Below are 19,427 nucleotides of genomic sequence, written 5' to 3'. Positions count from 1 at the left end.
CAATGTAAGAAATAATATATGCAAAAACAAAATACTGCACAGTTTCCTAAGGACTCGAAGCATCTCTGGCGGCGCCATCTTGCTAATGAATAGTGTTAACATGACTTCCTATCCTGATTGCGAGTGAGAATGTCTGTTCTACACAACACATTTCTATGTGAACTTTCTACTGTGTACCATTATACATTATGGTTGCACATTTCGAGTAACTTCCCCAAAATTCCCAGTTTTTCTGAAACCTGGTTGAAAAATTCCCTGACGCCAGGATAGAATAAGCAGGAAATCCGTAAATCCTCCAATCAGGATTTCTAGAAAAACTGGGAATTTTGGGAAAGTTACTGGAATTGTGCAACCCTAATTGCATACAAGCATAGTAGGGTATACTATAGAAAATGTGTCCCACTTGGATGTTTGTAAATACCACTGCCAGCACATTCACTTAACTTGAATGGCCTATGAATATGTGCAAATGCCCTAGAGTTGCATTGTAGTACATGAAATAAGCTAGTTTACCCAAAAAGCTAGTGGCTCAGTCACAGTAGCTTCCCCTTCAGATGCAATTTGGAGTGATTCTCACAACCTCCTGAATCTACTATGCAGTTGACGGGTCGCACTAGAACTGAGTGTGGCCTGGGGGTGATGAGGCTAACACAGTCTTATGTGTGATGGGTTTATGTAACTCCAGTCTAAAGTCACCACTTTCTGGGCTATATGGTACACAAAAGCAGGTCCCTGGATTTGGATATTACAAATACCTTTGTGTGGATTATCCTAATGCTCTGAGGTATCGTGTGTAGTCATAGCCTAAAATGCATGCCTTCCGGTGGAAATGTAAGTGAAAATCATGAACGTGGCAATTAATATATATATTTTAATGAGTCAAAAGATTTCAGATTATTTTGAACGAATCAATCAATAGTGAAATATTGTGGCTCTCTTGTAAACCTGTAACCTATTGCAATGTTTCAACTAACCAACATATTGACTCCAACCCCTGCAGGTTTAGTGCAGGGCTGTAACAAAACTGAGCACTCTGGGAGTCCTCCAGGAACGGAATGAAAAAACAAAGGAACCTCTCCCTTCTCTTCCTCAACTTCTACCTTCTCTCTTCCTTTTCCTCAACCTCTCCCTTTCCTCTTCCTCCATCTCACTTTACCTCAACTTCTACCTTCTCTCTCGCTCTCCCTCCCTCCCTCTTCCTTCGCCCTCAAGCTCGAACGCTCCTTCAATCTACCGCCAGTCGCCCTCTTCTCAATCTCTCCCTCTATCTTCATTCTCTCTCCTTCTACCTTCCCTCTCCCTTCGCTCTTCCTCAATTTCAACCTTCTCTCTTGCTCTACCTTCTCTGCATCAACCTGGCCTGCTCCCTCAACCTGACCTGCTCCCTCAACCTGACCTGCTCCCTCAACCTGACCTGCTCCCTCAACCTGACCCGCTACCTCAACCTGACCCACTACCTCAATCTGACCCACTACCTCAATCTGACCCTCGATCTCAGTCTACCTCCACACACCCTCTACCACCACTCCTCCTCACCTCAATCTCTCCATCTCTACCTCTTCGTCACTTAGCTGAATCTGGACCTCTGCCCATTGCCTTAAAAAAATGGCACCCAGCCATCTGCATAGTCAAGAATCCATTTGGATGAGCCTGAAAAGACCATGAGATCCCACTTTCCCATACTGACATCCTAAGTGACTATACCTATAGACCTGCAAAAGTTGGATTCAGGACAAGCAAGCCAAACAATTACTTACTTTGACTTCAGCATAGGCCATTGATGAATGTCCTCCATTTCACTCGGTTCAAGGCAAGTTCTTCCACTCGCTCAGTCATCTCCACCTGGTCTTCTCTCCCCCAGGTGTGACTGCAAACAATGCGTTCAGATAAAAGCACACGACTACTCATCATTTTTAGCTGAAAATACTAAGAATACAGAATAATTAAAGCTCCATCAAAAGGGACGGCATGGTCTTCCACATCAGTCCAAATGGCCTCCATGTGCAGGAGCACACCAAACAATCAACTCTCACCACCACACGGATTCCTGATTTCATATTTCACTACATGTAATAAGACAATGGCTTGACACTGCCATAATCATTAGAAACGCTGGTTGCTCATTTATATTTGAACTATATTTCAGGCCTCTAAAGTTGTAAGTAATTAGGACGCTCCAGGTAATATATTTATTTTCCTCTAGACAGTTCGAGCCAGCTAATTGTGACTACCACAGATGGCATGAATTTGTAGAATGTATCAATCTTAATTCCCATGGCAAGTTTCCACAACAAAGCCAGATGCTTCTTCCAGGCGAGGTAGGCAGTAATCGGAAAATGTAAAAGATGCATTACTCGTCTGACCTTTACCGTCCTTCGCCTCCCATAAGAACGTGGTTGGTCACGCTCTCTTAGGCATTCATAGTTGATGACAAAAACCACCATTTGAAGTTTCTCAACTACTTTTTTTAAATTTATTTTTTACAGTCAAGTCCTGGAAGCATTGGATATCCTTTGCCGAGTTCTAAACACACATTTGGGGAAGCAATTGACTATTAATATCGGATCTTTCATTTATACATTTTTGCACGAGGTGTCTGCGTGATTTCAAAGCAGATTGTATCAGCCTGTTGGTTGACTTGATTAGCTCAAGAAAGAAAACAGAGAAGTGTCAACCTCAAGTTAACTTCCTAACAGATGGGATCAACTCCTTGAAACCTCTGTCATTATTTGAAGCTCACTCTCCTGACTGGAGGGAATCACTGAAGCAAACACTAATCAAGCCATAACTGCTCAATACATTATTCAAAGGCCGTATTTCAGATTGTCACTTTCAAGATGGCTGGGTAATACATCTCTGCCTGCCTGAAATATGCTTTGTATTGCATCATTAGCATCATTAGCATCAACATTCAAGTGATGTCTTTACTTTCTTTGCTGTGTCCTTTGTGACTTCGAAAGTTAGTCAGTCTTTTTTTAATGAATCACATCTGGACTTTCTTTTTACATGACCTTCACACAAAAGTTGAATAAAATGACAGGTTGATTCGTAATAGGTGCAGTATGTCAAACAAATGACTGTCAAACGTATTGTGAACATTTAGGGCAGATCCTCTAGCATGGATTGCCCCCAGGCCCTATACGGGGATGACTAATCAATGGATTAAGACCAGTACATGATAACTGACAATGGGATGCATCTAGCAGACTAAATGATGGCAATCCATCCCTCTCCAATACATTGTGCGGTAAAGTACAGCTCAGTCGTCACCCCTCCCCACTCTTTCCTAACAGATATATCCAGCAGTAAAAAGCACGGATGGTCTGCTACAGAGAGGGGAGCGGTATAGAGGTGAAGATGCACTGCACTAATTATCCTCTCCTCTCATTGCCGACAGTGACTCTTGTCAAATCACTGCAGGCGTTGCAAGCCAGTGGACCCCTTGAGCAAGCCAGTGGTTCCTTGAGCTTGTCAAGTTCTCAACTTTTGAGAACCAAGATGCTTTGACTCACCTTCGCACTCTTGAAATATGCCGGAGTCAAGGTTAACCGAGAACAGGGGAATGAGAGACTTTCAATTAGGTGAATGGAAATAGAAACTGTTGGTTTATTGCGTTGAAACAAACTAGAAAATACAAAAGAACCAGCCCAATGGATATGCATGGTACAGTAACGGTACAGACCATGCAGTTTCACATACAAAACTCAAGAACAGTGTAACCAATCGGGATGAAATGATATAAAAATAGACCATTTATAAAATGTCTACTACAGAAACAGACGAGTGGCATCCAAAACACACACTTTCACAAACTCAAAATAGTGGGACTATTTTTCCCGATACATAAAAAAAAATATATATATTCCTGTACACAAATCTAAAAGGCAACAATAGTAGAAAATAAAATTTCATTTCACAGTTGAAGGGTAGAGCACGTGATATGCAGTCTTTGGTGCAGAAAACATTCCCTACACGGTAGTTTCGTGTTTCCATAGGCCAGTCTTTATGTTGGCCGAGCTCGAGCTCTCTGTGTTGATTAAAGGCATGTTCTGCCCGTTGTCTTTGAGCGTGCCGTTTTGTGTAGCCAGGTTGAGCCCGTACGATTTGGGCTGGCCCTCCACCAGTTCTGTGTTATTGGGCTGCTTTACGCGACTACTGCTTTTACTCGTAACGGAAGCAGCAGTCCCAACCCCCTCACTTTCTCCACCTGATCCTACTATTGTTCCTACACTTCCACTTCCAACTCCTCTGACAGCCCCGTTGCCCAGGGTGCTAGTGCTGCCCCCTCCCTTGTCGGCGTAGCGCGAGCGTCGGGGCAGGGACGTGCTGGCGTCGCTGCTGTCCTGTTGCATCTGGCTCTGGAGGCGCTCTCTGTAGGCCATGTAGGCTGCCCGTCGGCTGCTCCGTGCCTGCTGACTGTCGTGGTGTTCGTGGCGATGCCGCCTGTGGGGGGCGCTCTGCACGCTGCTGTCCACGCTGGTGGGCACGTCATAGGAGTACTCGCGCAGCACCGTGAGTCGGCTGGCCCGGTGGGCCCGCGCCCTGTTCTTGTGGTGCCGACCCGCGTGTCCGTTGGTGGCGACGGTGGGATTGTTGTTGTTGTTGACGGGCCGGAACTGCACCTCCACAGGCGCCACGTGCATCTTGATCTCGTTGTCCACAGAGTGCTCAGTGAGGCTGTTGTCAAGCAAGGCTGCGCCATTGGCCGGCGCGGGCAGGGGTAGTAGGGGCAGGGACTTGTTCTGTGCCGCCTCTGCATGCAGATTGGTCAGTTTACTTCCCTGGGCGGAGTTTCGCATGCTGGGGACACTCTTATTGGTGCAGGATGACTCAGCACTGCTGTGGGCACACTTGACTGCATCGCCGTTGCCCCTACCAACCGACCCAGCCGCGGAGGCCGTGGATGTCCCCGGCAGCGGCAGCAGGGCGTCCTCTTGCGCAGAGTAGGCCCGTCTCCCAGGGCAACAGGCCTGAGCCCAGTGGCGCCTCATGTCCTGGCGGTTGACGCAGTGGTGCGCCATTAGAAAGCCACCTAGGGCCAGCGCCGTCACGCCAAACAGGCAGGAGAACACCAGGTCGGCCGGCCTCTCCTGGGACACGGCCATGGCACCAAACACCCATAGCGCAGCGTAGAGCCCAAGAGCCGCGGCCGCGCCCAGGAGCTGCACCGCAAACGTATGCTCGTTCTCCAAGGCCAACAGGGACACGGCGTGAGGAGCCGAAACTGTGGAGGACGAGGCGTCGTGGGGGTGGAGGTGGAGGAGGGTGGCTGGGACATCTCCGGCCTCGCTGCCTGCTACCGCCAGTCGACGCTGCTCCTCTGCGGGCTCTTTGAGTTCGTAGCGGCGCTCAGGATGGCGTTGCAGCTGGAGGAGGATGCTAAGGAAATACATGCAGTCCACGAAGACGATGAAGCTGACAGGGCCGTAGAAGGCCCCCAGGCTGGGCTCCCACGCCATCCAGCAACTGAGAGACACACAGAGGGGGAAGGCATCAGTACAAACAGTAAATATTTATGTAAATGTGGTACACACGCACGTTATCATTCACACAAATGTAGTATGCAGTGGTGTTGATATGTCAGCAAAAACATATGTTGGCAATGGAGCCATATGACATGTTTTAGGTGTCGTGCCACAAAGAGTGCCTTTGATATTTTAAGTAGAAATTATGCACCAATACTGAATGTTAAAAGCTTGTTATATTAAATTAATTGTCCTTTAAAATATACCTAATTGTTAATTCAATAAATAAGATTTTTTTATATATATAAAGACTTGCTCAAGTGCCAAAATTCTGAATTTTTACATGTCCCTCCATCAATCAACTGTCACTTCTTGGAAGATTAACCCCAACATTTCACCAAGTTTCACCATCATTGTAAAGCCCTAGTTATTTTGTTGCTTTACAAAGTCATTTCTGAGATAATCATTTATTTCATGTGATGAGTGATTCATTTACATCTGTCCCTCATTTTAAAGGTCAACCCTGTTACGTGAACTGAAATCTTGTGTTAATGGTGAAACTATTCCTTTTTGTTATTATTGCAAAAGAAACATTAAACATTTAATAGTCAAATAATAATGTTAAAGCAGGTGAGCTGGTTCTCTTTTGGGGCATTTTCTGATGTTTTGTGGCGGAAAACTAAGCATAACACGTCAACCCTGTAGATCGGCAAGAAATGTTTTCACAATTTCATTTTGCCACAACAAGCTTCCCATGTCACAAGGGGATTTATGGCCGATTTAAGGTGAAATAATCAACCCGATTAGTCATATGTTACTTTATTTAGCATTTAATAGGCACTTACTATAGTATTTTTCTCTCTTTATGACAGAATGTTTAAATGAGATGAAATCAAAAAGTTACACTTTTCAAAAGGCACCATGACGACCCATGACAAATCATAATGAGTCACTGGATGAGTCAAGTGCCAACCATTCAAGTGGTCCAACCTTTAAAAAATATATATAATAACGTCATCATTTCAAGTTTGACTCAACCCCTTATCTCATTAAATCAGGTAAAGACACACGTGCACGCATTGAGTCTCTTTGTATTAAACATCCTGCTCTTTCTATTCTCAGAGAATCTGTTCCAGAAAATTCCACAGGGCGGTTTCCATTTGTCTCGGTAGCTGTGAATTAATTAAACTCCAAAGACTTCCAGGTCCAGATTTCCAAATTACTCAGTGTGCTTATGCAACCCAAACAGCTGCCACCATAAAAGAGAAAGGGGGGAGCGAGGGAGTGAGCAAGAACAAGAGAGAGAACATGAGAATGAGAGAAAAAGAGGACAAAAGAGAAGAAGGGAACGATAGATTAGGAAAATGGCAGAAGATTCGAGAGAAAAGAGAGCGAGAAGAGTGAAAGCGAAAGACAGAACACGAGATCGAAAGAAAAAGGAGTGAAACTGGCAGCAGACGTGAGGTGCCGAAACACTATAAATAGCGCTCCCTAATCGGGTTCTCAGAACTTCACAGGGACTCAGAACTTTTCCTATCCCCGCTAAATATTTGTTATTTACATAAATCCACACACGTATTCTGGTCAGTCAAAAACAAAAAGCAATTTCTCTTGGGTATAGTTTTGTCTATACACACACAAAGCCTTCTGGCGAGATAACATTTAACAGAATTTCCATAAACACACAGTATAGTAGAAGGACTAATTGGTTTCCATACAATGTGACAGACTGGCACTACTTACTATGCCGCGTTGGCCCGACTACCGTAGTTCTTGATGTTGGCGGCTGCGGTTATGCCACAGACTATGATCGGTATCCCTCCGCCTATTAGGTAGAACCTGGTAGGAAAAGGTATTGGAAGAATAACTTATGAGGACCTGCTTTCTTGTGAAAGAGATCAAATTGGTGGTAGAGATGGTATGTATGCTTTAGGCCTCTATAGTAACACCCTGTGATGGAATTTAAATCAACAACACAAACCAACCTTTCTCCCTCCACAAGTCACAGAGATAAGAGAAACCTTTCTAGAATATATTTCAATAGTATTAGCAGCTCCTTGTAAAGGGAGAGAAAAACATTAAAGAAAAACATTCAAATGTGAATGTACAGCATTCCAACTACAGTGCACACACTTGTCGGACTCGCTAGATGCCATGAAAGTGGTACTTCCTGGTTCCTCGTTTTGTAAGCCAAGAATTGGCTTGAAATTTACACCGTCAAATTCATGAAAACGTGGTCATATAAACATGTATAAGTGTTTCCGAGTGGATTTACTTACCATATGCCGGTTTTCAATGTATTTGACGGCCAAGACGAAGCATGAAGCCGAAAAATCATAAGAACTACAACTCCCACCAGCTGTATATATATATAAACACACAGTGTCACTTTCAACAGCTTGCCGGTCTTCAAAAAAAAAAGTGTGTTGTATTTCTTTTAAGTGCTGGCTGGCATTGTTCAGTAAAAAAGACACAGCGTAATCTAATATAAAACACATCAAATGGACTGTAACTAAAGGGTTTTTACCATCCTGTGAGTCCTCAACTAAGCACGCTCCAGCATGCTAACTAGACTACAAGAGTTGTAGTTCAAATGAGACTAACTTTCGCCGATCTGTCTTACATATTAAGCATAAAATATTTTGATGAAATGCATCATGCATAAATATGAATATAATTTTATATATATATATCTTATATGACTGCGTTTTCATGAATTTGATGATATAAGCTTGAAGCCCATTCAAAAACTGTACAGGACTAGAATCAGGAAGTAGGCAGGGCTTTCATAGGGTATAATGACCAAGCAGTTTCATAACAGTGCATTGTGGGAAGTGTGGTATTTTACCTCAGCATGGGCCGTGGAGGGGGCGGGGGCTCGTCCAGCTCTTCATAGCGCTTGGCCTTGCGAGTCACCTGCTTGTAGATGTTGCGTGCCGTCACGCCCACCCACAGAGCCGTGGCCAGGGTAGAGTAGTGCAGAATGATGCCCACCTAAAAAAAATGCAACAATCTCAGTCCAACTTCAAACAAAAACCTTAGCTGTGAAAAGGTTCAGTGCCCCAAACTGTACAAGTGTACCAAGTTTCATGCTTTTATGAAAAAGTGAAAGATTTTTTCCATATATTTTGCCTGGACTATATGAAGGCTTTATAGAGCATTCATACATTCTACATAGGCGCTATATGTAAGCAAAATACTAGGCAATTTCTGAAAATGTACTTCATGAAATGTTATTGTACTAATTGTCAGTTGTTTCAATTCCTTGACAAAGTAGAGCCTAGCTGTCGGATATCCTTAATTCCTGGTGGAAAACCAGTATTTTCCCATATGTTCTTTACCAGCCGGGCCCTTTGTATGAGGGACAATTCATTAATAAAAGAACCCAGTGAAGATCAGCAGGGACTGCCTTCAGCTGAAATATAAATACTTGAGAGACAGACTGGGAGAAGGATGGAGAATCGGGACTCAAAGTGTGCACTTGCACACATCTCATCGTGGATTTAACAAATGGTGTAAACTCCCTCGAGCCAATCCAATGCATTTCAATCTATGACGGCAAGTGCACACTTTGGGAGAAGGGTGGAGAGTCGGGACTCAGCCACAAGTGCAGAATCATAGAATGTTGCCAAAGGCACATCTTTCTCCACAACATCTTGAGATCCCCATATAATTGTGAGATGCTTTGGGCACGGGAAGGCAGGCTGGCAGTCTGCATGGTGGGCAGATAGGCTTGCACACCAGGGGGGGTATGGTGGGTAGTAGGGGGGAATACTCACGGCTTGGCACACGCTGGCGTAGCGTGTCTGGTTGATTCCACCCACAAAGACGCCACAGGTGAGGAAGATGTGGAGGCAGAGGTTGACCAGCATGTGCCAATACTTACGGCTGATCCGGACAGACCTGGACACGCAAACACACAGAACTGACATGGTAAGATTCAGCAAATAAATGCTGAGCTCAGGGAATAAAATATGCCAAATGTCAAAAAAAGAAAAAGCTATTCGTACGTTTGACTAATTAAAAATCTTTGTTGTAATTTTGAATGAGTGTGGAATGGTATAGATACGCTTGTGGAGTGGTGAACATATTACTGGAGCCTGGACAGTATTGGTTCCCAAACTTCTTTGCATTGTGACCCAACCAATAAGAAACCTTCCGGCCACAAATCTTATGCTGCGACCCGAAAGCGAGTCACAGTCCACCATTTGGTTTATATACACTGTATTAGATACCGTACTACTACTAAGACGGGTACTTGGTATTGTCATAAATACCTTTCCCCCTTTTCTCTCTCTACTCTACAGATTAGACTCTTAGAAAGCCCTTTGTTAACATAGAGAGAGTCTGGTAACATCAAAAGGTTGGGAACGGAACCATATTTCGGTAATCCAACCAGTTGAAAATATCCGTTGGTATATAAAGAATATGATGTCAGATCAGTTGTCGTCTGAGACATTATTACTGATGATAGGATGACAAACTGTCACATCCTAGTTATCAGATTCACATGGAATTGTTGTGCAATTTAAATGCTTAAATATTAAACTATTTGTGAAAAGATCAAATGTAATTTTAGCTTCTAAATGAAATAATTATTTTCATAAGTGAACTATGCTCACTCAGTGGCCCCGCCCAAGTGAACAGACATTGGTTGTGAACTATGCAACACGCCCTTCTTTCCCCCACTACAAAAGCCCATTGACAAAAGTCAACCTTGTGTTCCCAATGACGTGAGGACTGCTGCCCATACGTTTAAAAGGGCTATATCAACTACAGAACTAAGCCAACCTCAGCGTGAGCTCTCGTTGCGAATGGTTGAACGGCAACTTGGTATGAACTTTGAACTCTTATTCAATAAAGAAGTGACATCCTAGACGTCGAGTTAGCAGCAGCAGCTGTAAAGGTGGGCTAGGAAAGGACGGACAATCTCTTCAGAAAGACAGGGTACTACAACGTATTCGTTCTACCACACAACGACGGTACTACAACGTACCCGTTCTACCGCAAGACATATTCTTCAAAGGACAAGGGAGATCTCTGCTGGGCAACCCAGTCTTCCATCTGCGATCAATCTATCGAAGCGCAGTTCAGAGTAAATATTTCTTGCATTTTCCATTTCCAAATGGGCGGTTATTTAGAATGCATAAGATTCTATATTTACGATAGCATAGCTTCATAAGGTCCGATAGAGACCCAATCCTTTTGTTCCTCAGTCTTCCCGCGCTTTCATTCAAACCCCCTTTCTTTGTGTAACCAGCCGTCATATCGGTTCCGTCCGCTAGGGACATTTTCTTGTATGACATAATTAGTAATCAATGTATGATCCATCCTGTGTATATGTAATTCTGTGTGATTATTTAGGTATTTAGTAAATAAATAAACCAAATTTTGTATTGCTGATTCAACTTGTTAGCCAGTTTCGTGAAGATAACCAAGAATTTTACAACGTTCAGATGAGACTGAATAAGGTGACGATTAATAATTGACTGCTATTGATATAAAAGATTACCAGGTCTTTAAGAGTCTATTCGGAAGACAACAGCTCTATAAACATTCTTCCGTGGTACCCCAACTTTCTAGTTAATTACATTTACATGATCAGTTTGATCAGGTAATATTAATTACAGAAAAATTATTTTATAAAATATCATGTCATATCACTTAATCCGGCATAGCAAAGACACGACAGTATCTTATATATCTGGTATACACTGTATTAGTTTCTAACAGGACGAGTATGCAGGTAGAGCTGTTACCTGTGGTGGTATATGTAGCTGATGATGATGATCAGTAGACAGAGCAGGAGGACGATAGCCGTGGCGTAGATGACTGGGTGGAGAGGCTCGATGCTGGGAGAGAAATACTCCACCCCAGCAAGATCCTGTGGGATCAAAACAAATCTTTATTTGTCATATGCGCCGAATACAAAAGGTGTAAGTAGACCTTACCGTGAAAAACGTACTTAGAAGCCCAATGCAGTTCAATAAATAAGAGTTAAGAAAAGATTTACAAAATAAACGAAAAAAATTAAAAGTAACACAATAAAATAGCAATGAGGCTATATACAGGGGGTACCGGTACCAATGTGTCAATGTGCGGGGGTACAGGTTAGTCGAGGTAATTTCTATATGTAGGTAGAAAATGGTCAGACTCCAGAAAAATGGTCAGACTGCCAAAAATGGTCAGACTCCAGTCACCGAAGTGCATAGACAATAAACAGTGAGTAGCAACAGTGCAACAGTGCAAAAACAAAGGGGGGGGGGGGGGGGTCAATGTAAATTGTCTTGGGGGGGCATTTGATTAATTGTTCAGCAGTCTTATGGCTTGGGGGTAGGAGCCTTTTGGACCTAGACTTGGCGCTCCGGTACTGCTTGCCGTGCGGTAGCAGAAAGAACAGTCTATGACTTCGGTGACTGGAGTCTGACCATTTTTGGGGCCTTCCTCTGACACCGCCTAGTATATAGGTCCTGGATGGAAGGAGGCTTGGCCCCCAGTGATGGACTGGGCCGCACGCGCTATCCTCTGAAGCGCCTTTTTTTTTAACCTCTATTTAACTAGGCAATTCCGTTAAGAACAAATTCTTATTTTCAATGACGGCCTAGGAACAGTGGATTAACTGCCTTGTTCAGAACGACAGATTTTAACCTTGTCAGCTCGGGGATTTGATCTTGCAACCTTTCAGTTACTAGTCCAACGCTCTAACCACTAGGCTACCTAGCAGTTGACGAGCAGTTGCCATACCAGGCGGTGATGCAACCGGTCAGGATGCTCTCGATGGTGCAGCTGTAGAACTTTGAGGATCTGGGGACCCATGCCAAATCTTTTCAGCCTCCTGAGGAGGAAAAGGTGTTGTTGTGCCCTCTTCACGACTGTCTTGGTGTGTTTGGACCATGATCGTTTGGTGATGTGGACACCAAGGAACTTGAAACTCTCAACCTGCTCCACTACAGCCCTGTTGATGTTAATGGGGACCGGTTTGGTCCTCCTTTCCTGTAGTCCACGATCAGCTCCTTTATCTTGCTCACATTAAGGGAGAGGTTGTTGTCCTGGCACCACACTGCCAAGTCTCTGACCTCCTCCCTATAGGCTGTCTCATCGTTGTTGGTGATCAGGCCTGCCACGGTTCTGTCATTAGAAAATTAAATGATGGTGTTGGAGTTGTGCCTGGCCACACAGTGAACAGGAAGTACAGGAGGGGACAAAGCAGGCACCCCTGAGGGGCCCCAGTGTTGAGGATCAGTGTGGCAGATGTGTTGTTGCCTACCCTTACCACCTTGGGACAGCCCGTCAGGAAGTCCAGGATCCAGATGCAGAAGGATGTGTTTAGTCCCAGGGCCCTTAGCTTAGTGATGAGCTTTGTGGGCACTACGGTGTTGAACGCTGAGCTGTAGTCAATGAACAGCATTCTCACATAGGTGTTCCTTTTTTCCAGGTGGGAAAGGGCAGTGTAGAGTGTGATTGAGACTGCGTCATCTGTGGATCTGTTGAGGCGGTATGTGAATTGGAGTGGGTCTAGGGCACAGGTGTCAAACTCATTCCACGGGGGGCCGAGTGTCTGCGGGTTTTCGCTCCTCCCTTGTACTTGATTGATGAATTAACATCACTAATTAGTTAGGAACTCCCCACACCTGGTTGTCTAGGGCTTTATTGAAAGGAAAAACCAAAAACCTGCAGACACTAGGCCCTCCGTGGAATGAGTTTGACACCCCTGGTCTAGGGTTTCTGGGATGATGGTGTTGATGTGAGCCAGGACCAGCCTTTCAAAACACTTCATGGCTACCGATGTGAGTGCTACGGGTCAGTAGTCATTTAGGCAGGTTACCTTCATTTTCTTGGGCACAGAGACTATGGTGGTCTGCTTGAAACATGTAGATATTACAGACTCTGCCTTGTTAATGTTGACCTGTTTAAAGGTCTTGCTCACATCGGCTACGGAGAGCGTGATAACACAGTCGCACGGACCAGCTGGTGCTCTCATGCATGCTTCAGTGTTGCTTGCCTTGAAGAGAGCATAAAAAGGCATTTAGCTCTTCTGGTAGACTCGCGTCACTGGGCAGCTCACGGTTGGGTTTCCCTTTGTAGTCCGTAACAGTTTGCAGGCCCTGCCACATCCGACGCGCGTCAGAGCCGGTGTAGTAGGATTTAATCTTAGTCCTGTATTGACGCTTTGCCTGTTTGATGGTTTCGTCGGAGGGCATAGCACGATTTCTTATAAGCATCCAGATTAGTGTCCTGCTCCTAGAAAGCGGCAGTTCTAGCCTTTGGCTCGGTGCAGATGTTGCATGTAATCTATTGCTTCTGGTTGTGATATATACTGTTGAAGTCGGAAGTTTACATACACTTATGTTGGAGTCATTATAACAAATTTTTCAACCAATCCACAAATGTATTATTAACAAACTATAGTTTTAGCAAGTCAGTTAGGACATCTATTTTGTGCATAACAAGTAATTTTTCCAACAATTGTTTACAGACAGATTATTTCACTGAATCACAATTCTAGTGGGTCAGAAGTTTACATACACTAAGTTGACTGTGCCTTTAAACAGCTTGGGGAATTCCAGAAAAGGATGGCATGGCTTTAGAAGCTTCTGATAGGCTAATTGACATCATTTGAGTCAATTGGAGGTGTACCTGTGGATGTATTTCAAGGCCTACCTTCAAACTCAGTGCCTCTGCTTGACATCATGTGAAAATCTAAGACCTCAGAAAAAAATAGTAGACCTCCACAAGTCTGGTTCATCCTTGGGAGCAATTTCCAAACGCCTGAAGGTACCACGTTCATCTGTACAAACAATAGTATGCAAGTATAAACACCATGGGACCACGCAGCCGTCAAACTGCTCAGGAAGGAGACGCGTTCTGTCTCCTAGAGATGAACGTACTTTTGTGCGAAGTGCAAATTAGTCGCAGAACAACAACAAAAGGACCTTGTGAACTTGCTGGAGGAAACAGGTACAAAAGTATCTAAATCCACAGTAAAACAAGTCCTATATCGACATAACCTGAAAGGCCGCTCAGCAAGGAAGAAGCCACTGCTCCAAAATCGCCATAAAAAAGCCAGACTACGGTTCGCAACTGCACATTGGGACAAAGATCATACTTTTTGGTGAAATGTCCTCTGGTCTGATGAAACAAAAATAGAACTGTTTGGCCATAATGACCATCGTTATGTTTGGAGGAAAAAGGAGGAGGCTTGCAAGCCGAAGAAAGTTGGGGTGCTTTGCTGCAGGAGGGACTGGTGCACTTCACAAAATAGATGGCATCATGAGGCAGGAAGATTATGTGGATATATTGAAGCAACATCTCAAGACATCAGTCAGGAAGTTAAAGCCTGGTCGCAAATGGGTCTTCCAAATGGACAACGACCCCAAGCCTACTTCCAAAGTTGTGGCAAAATGGCTTAAGGGCAACAAAGTCAAGGTATTGGAGTGGCCATCACAGAGCACTGACCTCAATCCTATAGAAAATTTGTGGGCAGAACTGAAAAAGCGTGTACGAGCAAGGAGGCCTACAAACCTGACTCAGTTGCACCAGCTCTGTCAGGAGCTTGTTTAAAGGCACAGTCAACTTAGTGTCTGTAAACTTCTGACCCACTGGAATTGTGATACAGTGAATTATAAGTGAAATAATCTGTCTGTAAACAGTTGTTGGAAAAATTACTTGTGTCATGCAAAAAGTAGATGTCCTAACCGACTTGCCAAAACTATAGTTTGTTAACAAGAATTTTGTGAAGTGGTTGAAAAACAAGTTAATGACTCCAACCTAAGTGTATGTAAACTTCCTTCAACTGTACGTACGGTCACTGTGGGGATGACGTCGTCGATTCACTTATTGATGAAGCCGAGGACTGAGGTGGAATACTCCTCAATGTCATTGGAAGAATCCCGGAACATATTCCTGTCTGTGCTAGAAAAACAGTCCTGTATCGTAGCATCCGCGTCATCTGACCACTTCTGTATTGAGCGAGACACTGGTACTTCCTGCTTTAGTTTTTTCTTGTAAGCAGGAGGATAGAATTAGGATTGAATCAGATTTGCCAAATGGAGGGCGAGGGAGAGCTTTGTATGCGTCTCTGTGTATGGAGTAAAGGTGGGTCTAGATTTTTCCCCCTCTGGTTGCACATTTTACATGTTTATAGAAATTAGGTCAAACTGATTTCAGTTTGTCTGCATTAAAGTCCCCGGCCACTAGAAGCGCCGCTTCTGGAAGATAATTTTCTTGTTTGCTTATAGCCTTATACAGCTCGTTGAGTACGGTCCTAGTGCCAGCATCGGTTTGTGGTGGTAAATAGACAGCCACAAATAATATAGATGAGAACTCTCTCGGTAGAGTGTGGTCCATAGTTTATCATAAAGTACTCTACCTCAGGGGAGCAATACCTCGAGACTTCTTTAATATTAGACATCACGCACCAGACAAATAGACACACACCCCCGCCCCTCGTCTTACCAGACGTAGCTGCTCTGTCCTGCCGATGCAGGGAAAACCCAGCCAGCTATATATTATCCATGTTGTCGTTCAGCCATGACTCGGTGAAACAAGATACGTTTTTTAATGTCCTGTTGGTAGGATAGTCTTGATCGTAGATCATCCAGTTTATTTTCCAGTGATTGCACGTTGGCTAATAGAACTGATTGTAGTGGCGGTTTACCCACTTGCCAAAGAAATCTCACAAGACCCCCCAACCTCCGCCTCCGGTATCTTTGTATTTTCTTCATGCGAATGACGGGGATTTGAGCCTGGTCTCGGGAATGCAGTATCGGACTCGGACTCATTAAAGAAAAAGTCTTCGTCCAGTTCGAGTTGAAGCTCTTTTCGGTAGCAGCAACATTATGCACAAAATAAGTTACAAACAATGCGAAAAAAACTAACAGAATAGAACAGTTGGATTGGAGCCTGGAAAACGGCAGCCATCCCCTCCCGCGCAATTATTAAAATATACCCATAGCATGTTAAAATGGCATCACTTAAGACAATGTATCATAGAATAACAAATTAACCCTGACGAAATTCCAATTTCGCCAACTCAGGAGATTGTCATGTGGTTGGGCCAAAACTAAACAGGAAGTGTATATAGAATGTGTGAACCCAAACAGATGGGGGAAAGGCTAATGTCTCGAAAATAGTAAGGATGTCACGATATCACTATCCTAATACTCAGAAGTATCATGGCAAGAAAACACAAGAAGCTGACAAGATTTCCTGAGGAAAATAGCCCTCGTTGGGAACAAACAACCTTATGTTGTCACATTTGTTTATTAAGTTTAAAGGCCAGGAACCCCCTGGCCACTCACCATGAGCACGGCATAGTTGCTGAGCGAGTCACAGGAGAGCGTGGTGAAGTTGTTGTGGTGGCCCAGGAGACGGCAGCCCTCGCTTTGCCAACCGCCCTGCCCACCCAACAGGCTGAAGTTCCAGCAGGCGGGCATGGCGTCAGTGCCGCGGGCAAACCTCCGCAGCGTGGCGTTCACTGGCATCCGCAGGCCGCGCAGTGGGAAACCCTCTGACCAGAGAGAGAGGCGTTAGTCTTGAAGGTCAAAACATGTCATGGTTCTTATCTTTATGAATCTATCACTCTTTTTGCGCAACATTTTCAAAAACCTGCTGTAACAAAAAACATATTGCCATCTCACACGTAATTAATAGAGAATAAAATGGCCTCACACACTTTCACTATATACAACTAAATGTTTTTTTAGCTTTTTCGTACACTATAAAATGTCAAATTACAGACGGATCCTAAATCAAGTCTTTGCAAGCTTTAATCAACATCTACTCATTCTAATAACATTTGTTGCCCATACCATAAAATTCACTATTAAAACAAGTCACAACATCCTCTTGAACAAAACCATCTAATACTATTGTGATACAGTGAGGTCCATGCCAGACTCACCTATCTTGGCCAGGAGCACAGGGGTGGCCACATTTCTCCTCTTTCCCCCGTCGGCCAGCAGGGTGGAGTTGCCCGTGGAGGGGAAGAGCTTGCCGTTGCGGAAGGCCAGCAGGTGGAACTTGTAGACGTTGTCACCGGCCTGGCCCGGGACAGAGTACTGTGAGAACAGAGAGGGGGGGAGCTGCAGGGACGCCTCCACTATGGTGTTCTAGGGAGAGAAAGAGGTGATTTGTTTCTGAATTGTATTTATACTTTATTTCTACAGGTGAATCCCATTGAGATGAAAATGATGGAGTGTACAGTATAACTGTGGAATTCTAGGTAACGCTTTATTCTACAGTTCATCGTTTTAATATGTGTTATGGGTGAACGTCACATGACAATGCACCTCATTAAAGACGTCCTCATGTTTCCCATCCGAAACTGTTCTTGGATATTATGACAACATTTTGTGACAATTTGGTCTTCGGTATGTTTTTTTTTTTTTGGGCTGTTCGTGCACACAACACAGCCAAAGTCTACACCCCAAGGGATTCTTCAATTAGTTGTGTTTTGTCATTCAACAAGAGTTGACTCTTTTTCCTGCACATATTTTTCACTGGAGAAATACTGCACCAAACAGATTGGTTTGATGTAAAATTGCACGACTAAGCAAAAAAATCTACATTTATGACAGATTTCTTAAATTATCTTAGACTAATTCTGACTGTTTTGAGGAAGTGTATAATGGCTACAGCGTCTCAAGCTGGACAAGCGAAGGTCTTAAGGGAGTTCACGTCGCCTAGCCGAGTTCTGCTAGGAGCAAGCCGAACCAAGTATTCAGACGGCTTAAGGAGGCCTGTTTCAATTAACATGACTGCTGCTGCTCGCTCTTTGCGGTCTAGACTTGGTTACTTTATAAGCACTTTGTGATTGACTCCCGTATGGACATTCCTGTGTACTGACCTTAAGAGCAAGGCTGGACAGGGTGCTGGTGATGTTACACTTGAAGCTGAGCTGGCGGTCAGGGTTGCCGTCTAGGTCGATGCGTGGGCCCAGGTCTCTGATCCCAACACGTTCAGGCATCAGCTTCTGAAACAGTGTGCAGGTCATGCCGTTGAAGCTGCTCGCCTTGATGGCGTGGGCCTCCAGAGCAATGTTATGGGAATTCTGGGAACAAATCATGGGAATTAGAGAAAGAATAATACACGAGGCGAAATGAAGAACAATAAGATCAGACGGGCTTTTAAATTCAAATAGTGGGAAACACACACTTCTACAGACAGTAGTCCCAACTTCATGTGCGGCTCCCAATGGCATCAATGCATTTATGCCTCAATGCTGCTTAGGATTTGGTCCGTAGAGTTGTAATAGGACATTATATACTGTGATCTCATGATTTACTGTGATCTTACGGTGGAGTAGGTCTGGGCTGTGCTGGCTAGGCGGTGTACAGCGATCCTCTGGAGACACTCCACGATGCGGGAGCAGGCCCTGGCCTCGCGCTGAGCCATCCACAGCAACCGCTCATCAGCCAGCATCAGGTTACTGGAGATGTCCACCATCACATCCCCCAACTGAGACAGACAGAACAGGGTTAACACACACGCCAGGAAACAACATAAGTACACTCTAACAGTTACCTGCGTATGTGCAGGGCCACAGACAGGCACATGCATACAGCAGCCATATCAATCGGAACAATAACACAATGTTATTATCAACCAGGTGTGACATTCAACTCTAATGAGCTCCAATGGAAACCCAACAGGCAAAGAAACCTGACCCGGCCTTGCTCTGCAATCCCCCACAGCTCAAATCCCACACAGGAAACATCCCTCATTCCAGATCCTATCTTATCCGCTCTCATTCCGATTCCTCTGGATTTAAACAGGACAGGGTTGCTTTGTCTCAACTACGAGGAACGTAGTGATAAAGTCAAGGGAAGACGCCCCAAATATCAGCAGTAAGATGGAAAGGCCTACAGTAAGTTGTATATTCACACTGTCACTTGCACTCAGAAGCAATGTGGCAGCATTCACCTGAACACAGTGAACGCACACTGACAAACTATTACCTAG

General features: G+C 44.3%; 1 protein-coding gene across 1 annotated transcript in view; it reads right to left on the bottom strand.

Annotated features, from left to right (window-relative positions):
* Nucleotides 1-3,582: 3,582 nt before the first annotated feature.
* LOC139561773 (adhesion G protein-coupled receptor A3-like) overlaps nucleotides 3,583-19,427 on the bottom strand; it is a 54,058-nt gene continuing 38,213 nt past the window's right edge. Inside the window, exons 11-19 of the mRNA XM_071379051.1 lie at nucleotides 18,762-18,923; nucleotides 18,313-18,516; nucleotides 17,368-17,575; nucleotides 16,766-16,974; nucleotides 11,225-11,349; nucleotides 9,245-9,368; nucleotides 8,314-8,459; nucleotides 7,209-7,304; nucleotides 3,583-5,466 (exon numbers count right to left, since the gene is read on the bottom strand). Coding sequence (XP_071235152.1) covers nucleotides 3,969-5,466; nucleotides 7,209-7,304; nucleotides 8,314-8,459; nucleotides 9,245-9,368; nucleotides 11,225-11,349; nucleotides 16,766-16,974; nucleotides 17,368-17,575; nucleotides 18,313-18,516; nucleotides 18,762-18,923 — 2,772 coding nt within the window. The 3' untranslated portion in view covers nucleotides 3,583-3,968. The remainder of the gene's footprint in view (nucleotides 5,467-7,208; nucleotides 7,305-8,313; nucleotides 8,460-9,244; nucleotides 9,369-11,224; nucleotides 11,350-16,765; nucleotides 16,975-17,367; nucleotides 17,576-18,312; nucleotides 18,517-18,761; nucleotides 18,924-19,427) is intronic.

Source organism: Salvelinus alpinus, chromosome 31 (assembly GCF_045679555.1).
Source record: "Salvelinus alpinus chromosome 31, SLU_Salpinus.1, whole genome shotgun sequence".
NCBI lineage: Eukaryota > Metazoa > Chordata > Actinopteri > Salmoniformes > Salmonidae > Salvelinus > Salvelinus alpinus.
Note: the sequence above shows the minus strand (reverse complement) of the source record. Positions and strands in the feature narration are given on the sequence as shown.